The following is a 6,453-nucleotide window of genomic DNA, read 5'->3' as shown; positions in this document are numbered from 1 at the left end:
GGCGCCCGCTGCTGCTGCTGCTGCTGCTGCATGTCCAGGTCGAGCGCACTGCCTCGCTGGCCGCTGCCAAAGAGCTCGGTGCTGGCGCTGATGGCCTGGAAACCACCCTCTGACGCCTGTTCTGCCTCCTGCGAGCCGAACCGCGCCAGGTTGGCGCGAAAGGTGCCGGCCAGCGTGGAGAGACTAGACTGCTGCTGCTGCTGAGACTGAGACGGTTGTTGACCAGAAGGGGTGGCAGCGGACTGCTCCTCATTGCCGAAGATAATCTTGACGCGCTCCATTAGATCACAGTGACTGCGCAGCAGCTCGGTGTAGCGCTCGTGAATTTTGTTGTACTCCTTCTTCATCTCGCTCTCCTTCTCCTCCAGGCGAGACGCTGAGGTGAGTGGAAGAAGAAATAAAAAGGGTTNAAAAAATAATAAGGGTTAAAAACCTTGTAAAAACCTTTTACAAGTATAAACTCCTGCTCACAGTGGTCAGTGGCGTTCTTCGACTTGAGCTCGAGCATCTTGACGATGTTGGCGAGCGAGTCGATCCGCTGCTGGTAGTGCTGCTTCTCCTCGTCGGCGCTGAACTCCAGCTCAAAGAGCCGCTGCTCGATCTTCTTCTTGCCCGTCTTCTCCTTCTCAAAGGCGCCCACCAGCTGCTCGTTGTCGTCCTTGCACAGCTCCAGCTCCACCTGCAGCTGCTGGTTCTCAATCAGCGCCAGGTCGAGCGACTCGAGGACGTTGACGATCAGCGGCATCAGCCCGCCCACTACCACCTCCTCGTCGTCGGTGCAGCGGCTCATGATCCGCTGCAGCTCGTTGTAGATCTGCGAGGCGAGGTTCTGGACCTGATCGTTGGTTGAAAAGGGGGCGAATTGTTAGTTTTTATCCTATAAATAGTTAAAAAGCTCCTCACCTTCTCACTGATGACATGCGAAGGATTCTCGCCAAAATCCCGCCCAAACTCGTAGACCGCCTCTCCGTTGGGCGTGGGCGAGACGGCTGTCGGGCTGTTGCTGATTATCGTCAGGTGGTTATTGTTTTCCGTCGAGGTGGATGANACTCGTTGTAGATCTGCGAGGCGAGGTTCTGGACCTGATCGTTGAATTGTTAGTTTTTATCCTATAAATAGTTAAAAAGCTCCTCACCTTCTCACTGATGACATGCGAGGGGTTCTCGCCAAAATCGCGCCCAAACTCGTAGACCGCCTCTCCATTGGGCGTGGGTGAGACGGCCGTCGGACTGTTGCTGATTATCGTCAGGTGGTTATTGTTTTCCGTCGAGGTGGATGAAGTCGGTGGTGCTGTTGCTGATGATGGTGAAGTGATGGTCGCCGCTGCAGCAGCAGTACCTTCACCTGATGACTTGATTCCATGACCCTTGATCAGTGGATTGTTGTTGTTGTTGAGAATATTGTTATTGTTGTTGTTATTTAGGCTGCTGCTGCTGTTGTTGTTGTTGTTGCTCAACGACGCGAGCTTTCCATCTGGCTCTAAAATGAGATCCATTGTGTATTTTTAATCTCCTCGTCGTCGGTTGATTGGTTATCTATTTGGTGGCGTCGTGCTAAAGTGTGAGAGATAAAAGTGAGAATTCTGGTTGCTGTTGATGATGATGATGAAGACGGCGGCGAAGAAGATGAGAACTTAATTAGAAAGGGGGCGGTAGCGGTGCGTTATTATCGTAGCCAGACGATATATGACGTTGTACTTGAAGAAGAAAGTGGAAACACAAAAAAATAAACAAAGCACAGGAAGAGAAGNGTTGTTGTTGTTATTTAGGCTGCTGCTGCTGTTGTTGTTGTTGCTCAACGACGCGAGCTTTCCATCTGGCTCTAAAATGAGATCCATTGTGTACTTTTAATCTCGTCGTCGTCGGTTGATTGGTTATCTATTTGGTGGCGTCGTGTTAAAGTGTGAGAGATAAAGGTGAGAATTCTGGTTGCTGTTGATGATGATGATGAAGACGTCGGCGAAGAAGATGGGAACTTAATTAGAACGGGGGCGGTAGCGGTGCGTTATTATCGTAGCCAGACGATATATGACGTTGTACTTGAAGAAGAAGAAAGTGGAAACACAAAAAAATAAACAAAGCACAGGAAGAGAAGTGTACACGAATACTGGTGATGATGGAAGCCAGTGTACGACGACGACGGGTTGATGCGATATAGCAGACAGCACTGACAGAAACAGTGCTAGGCGATCTACGCACGCAACGATCTACTGCTGCAGCAGTGTTGCAGCAGCGGATTCTCGTGCTGGATTGCCTGCTGATCACTGTGCGACAGACAATAGTGCGCAATAGGTGGACGTCGTCGTTGCTGTGGTGGTGGTGGTGGTGGAAGCTAATAATCGTCAGCGAGGGCAGCGGCGACGGCGGTTGTGGTCATCTTTTGGCGCCCTGTTGAAGCTGCTGCCCATCTCGCCTTCAGCAGCAGCAGCAGAAGATGTAGATGGTCAAAGCAACATCAGCAGCAGCAGCAGCAGCAGGACTCCGTTTTTGTCAGCCAGGCAAAGATCTTGAAGGGAAAGAGCAGGAGGAGGATAGTGATGGTGGTGGTGGCGATGATGATGACCTTTCCTCTTGACGACGGTGGCTCAGCCGTGCTGAAGTGCAGAAAACAGGACTTCGAAATGAGATGAAGAGAAGAAGAGGAGAGGAGCGAGAGAAGTAGGTCGCAGCCAATCGTCGCTGAGACACTTTTGTTAATTTTTGTTGAAGGAGACGATCACCAAAGGTGTTTCGCTACCCTGGTGCCAGACTAGCCAGATAGGCGGGTGAACAGGTGATCCAAAAGGGAGAGGCGTCGATTCTCGGGCGTCGATTCTTGGGCACTGGGCGGGGGAATTTAAAGAGAAAGTAGTACTTTGTTTTGAAGGCGTCACAATAGCCATCTGCCCACAGTGCCTGAGCTAGCAGAGGCCTGCGACGGTGCATTTAGCCCCGTGCAGTGCGCACTCGTTGCCAGCGCCACAGTGTACAGTGAAAGTAAGGGAAACTGCCACGATCGTGTTTTGTTGGAGAGAGTGCCTCGCGATTCGCGAAGACTACCGCTGCTGCTGTACGGCGGTGCTTGCAAGTCCTCCCTTTATTTACCTCAACACCCGATTTTCCTGCTCAACTTTGCCTCAGGTATTTACGGGTCTACCTTCTTTTGAATTCATTCTCTAACTCCCCGTTTACCTTTACCAATCTAGATCAACAACGCCTGAGCTTGAAGAACTTCTCTTCTCCTTCTACCTCTCGCCAAGAGTGGCCGTACACTCGCTTTCACAAACATCCCCTCCTTTTCCTTCTTTTTTTCTAAAACCCAAACACCACCACCACCGCCACCATGGTTCTCGCCGACCTTGGGCGGAAGATCACCTCGGCGATCCGCTCGCTGGGAAATGCCACCATCATCAACCAGGAGGTGCTGGACAACATGCTGAAGGAGATCTGCGCCGCCCTCATCGAGTCCGACGTGAACATCCTGCTGGTGAAGCAGCTGCGGGAGAACGTCCGTCGGGTGATTGACTTCGATGAGATGGCCGCCGGCCTGAACAAGCGCCGGATGATCGTCAACGGCGTCTTCAAGGAGCTGGTGAAGCTGCTCGACCCGGGCGTGCGCGCCTACACGCCCGTCAAGGGCCGCACCAATGTGATCATGTTCGTGGGGTTGCAGGGCATCGGCAAGACCACCACCTGCACGAAGATGGCCTACTACTACATGCGCAAGGGCTGGAAGTGCGCCCTGGTCTGCGCCGACACCTTCCGCGCCGGCGCCTTCGACCAGCTGAAGCAGAACGCCACGAAGGCGCGCATCCCCTTCTACGGCTCCTACACCGAGTCGGACCCGGTGGTGATCGCCAGCGAGGGCGTGGAGAAGTTCACCGCCGAGGGCTTCGAGATCGTCATCGTCGACACCAGCGGCCGGCACAAGCAGGAGAGCTCGCTCTTCGAGGAGATGCTTGCGATCAGTGCCGCCGTCCAGCCGCAGCAGATCGTCTACGTGATGGACGCCAGCATCGGCCAAGCCTGCGAGGCGCAGGCGAGGGCCTTCAAGGCCAAGGTCGACGTCGGCGCTATCATCGTGACGAAGCTGGACGGGCACGCCAAGGGCGGCGGCGCGCTCTCTGCCGTCGCCGCCACCCGCTCGCCGATCATCTTCATCGGCACCGGCGAGCACATCGACGAGTTTGAGCCCTTCAAGGTGGAGCCCTTCATCAGCAAGCTGCTCGGAATGGGCGACATCGAGGGGCTGATCGACAAGGTGAACGAGCTGAAGCTGGAGGACAATGAGGAGCTGATTGAGAAGCTGAAGCACGGGGAGTTCACGCTGCGCGACATGTACGAGCAGCTGACGAACATCATGAAGATGGGCCCCTTCAATCAGATCCTCAACATGATTCCCGGCTTCGGAGCCGAGCTGGCGAAGGGCACCAGCGAGGCGGAGTCGATGAGCCGCCTGAAGCGCATGATGACCATCATGGACTCGATGGCCGACGGGGAGCTGGACAGCCGCGAGGGCGCCAAGCTCTTCAGCAAGCAGCCGACGCGGATCGTCCGGGTGGCCCGCGGCGCCGGCGTCACCCAGCGCGAGGTCCAAGAGCTCCTCTCGCAGTACACCAAGTTCGCCGCCGTGGTGAAGAAGATGGGCGGCATCAAGGGGCTGTTCAAGAGTGGCGACCTGGCGAAGAACGTCAACCCGGCGCAGATGGCGAAGCTGAACCAGCAGATGGCCCGGATGATCGACCCGCGCGTCCTCCACCAGATGGGCGGCATGAACGGGCTGCAGAGCATGCTCCGCCAGCTGCACTCTGCCTCGCACATTCCCGGCGGTGGGGGTGGCGGATTAGGGGGAGGTGGCGGCGGAATGCCCCGGTAAAAGGAATACACTTTGATGACCACCTCTTCTTTGTTGTGCCCATGTTGTCGGACTTTTTATTGTTCTCCTTCTTCTTTTTATCCTGTCACTGCACCATTGAACTTTCTCGGAGAAAGTCTTTCTCCCCTCCTCTTCTTCTGTACAGCGCTTTGGCATTGTAATAATAAGCTTTTCTTTTTTTATTGAAAACCAAAAGATACAAAATTTTTGTTTGCATTTGTTTTTCTTCAGAGTTTTCAGGTTCTATTTGGGAGCGTACGTAACACAGTTGAAACAGTTGTCGTGTTTTAGTAGTCATGCGATAAGTAAAAGATGAGAAAGAGTGAGAGATTACGATGAAGAAGGCCCAGTTAATCAATACATGCGTGAAAGTGTGTGAGTGCAAGGGTGGTAAAACAGAGTAAAGTGTGGGCTTCTACTTAGATAAGTGTACAGGCAAAAAAAGTGGCCTGGAGAAAAGTGGAAAGGGGATGAAGAGGAAGAGATAAGAGAGGTAATGAGTTTTCTCGTGTTTAATTAAAAGATTTTCTTTTACTCTTGTTTTATGCTTTTTTTGGTTTAATTTGAGCACTGTACGACAACTGTCACTGCAACTGCAACTGCAACTCCTCGTTTACAACAACTTGTAATTAGTCAACGGAAAAAAAGTAAAAAGCGTTTTTTCCTGGTTACAGTACGTTACGTACTCTACGCAGGGGGCGTGATCCAAGAGAGAACTGGTTTTTGGTTTGCTGGTTTTTTCGTCTGCTGTGTTCTATTTTGCGCTGAGATTTTCGATTTGAAAGGCGTTCTCGTTTACTTAAGGTTCTTTTGTTTTTATCATCACCCCACCACCCACCAGTTGTTCCAGCCATCAAGATGATGACCACACAGCAGAGCCAGCAGTCGCAGGCCGAGGTATGTTCGATGTTTAAGGTTTTTCTACTGTTTTGTTCTAATGCTGTTGATTTTCTGCTATCAGGATCTGTTTCAAGATGTTGATCTACTGCAATCTCATGGAATCGTAAGTAGCTTTTCTGTATTAAGTAAATGGAACGCATCTAAATAGATAATTACCCATTTTAGAATGCTCTGGACATCAAGAAGCTCAAGTCGGCAGGCATCTGCACAATAAAGGGAATCAACATGTGTATGAAAAAGAAAATGGTTCAGATTAAAGGTCTGACGGACGCCAAAGTAGATAAGATAAAAGAAGCTGCAGCAAAACTCAGCAACGGTTGTGAATTCCTGACAGCTAACCAAGTTAGTGAGAAGCGAAAGTCAATCTTCAAAGTGTCCACTGGTTCCACTGACTTTGAGTAAGTTATTTTAGTTTTTATACTTTTTCTAATTCTCTTTTTGTTCTAGCACACTTCTCAATGGCGGCATCGAAAGTATGGCCATCACCGAGGCGTTTGGTGAGTTTCGTACTGGAAAAACACAAATCTCGCATACTCTTTGCGGTAAGTGCAAAACAAGACAACAATTGTTTTCATTCTCTAACTGTGATGTTTACCACGATTTTAGTTACCTGTCAAATTGCAAACGGCAGCTTTGCTGGCGGAAAAGCTATCTTCATTGACACCGAGCAAACATTTCGACCTGATCGCCTCAGGTAAA

General features: G+C 51.2%; 2 protein-coding genes and 1 pseudogene across 2 annotated transcripts; 2 read left to right on the top strand and 1 right to left on the bottom strand.

Moving 5' to 3' along the window:
• Positions 1-49: 49 nt before the first annotated feature.
• On the bottom strand, positions 50-790 carry LOC108381830 (JNK-interacting protein 3-like; the record flags this gene model as incomplete). The annotated part of the gene is made up of 2 exons (XM_017638226.1): positions 472-790; positions 50-376 (listed from the first exon to the last, which is right to left on the bottom strand). Coding segments are annotated over exons 1-2 (646 nt in total), but the record flags the coding sequence as incomplete, so codon positions are not given.
• Positions 791-3,321: 2,531 nt separating this feature from the next.
• LOC108381828 (signal recognition particle 54 kDa protein pseudogene) lies at positions 3,322-4,854 on the top strand (annotated as a pseudogene).
• Positions 4,855-5,712: 858 nt separating this feature from the next.
• On the top strand, positions 5,713-6,421 carry LOC108381827 (meiotic recombination protein DMC1/LIM15 homolog; the record flags this gene model as incomplete). The annotated part of the gene is made up of 5 exons (XM_017638225.1): positions 5,713-5,751; positions 5,816-5,857; positions 5,920-6,152; positions 6,202-6,296; positions 6,361-6,421. Coding segments are annotated over exons 1-5 (470 nt in total), but the record flags the coding sequence as incomplete, so codon positions are not given.
• Between the last annotated feature and the right edge of the window lie 32 nt (positions 6,422-6,453).

This window comes from Rhagoletis zephyria, unplaced genomic scaffold (assembly GCF_001687245.7).
Source record: "Rhagoletis zephyria isolate East Lansing unplaced genomic scaffold, Rhagoletis_zephyria_1.1 Rzeph_scaffold_24005, whole genome shotgun sequence".
Lineage (NCBI taxonomy): Eukaryota > Metazoa > Arthropoda > Insecta > Diptera > Tephritidae > Rhagoletis > Rhagoletis zephyria.
The sequence above is the reverse complement of the archived record's forward strand: the minus strand, read 5'-3'. Positions and strand labels throughout refer to the sequence as shown.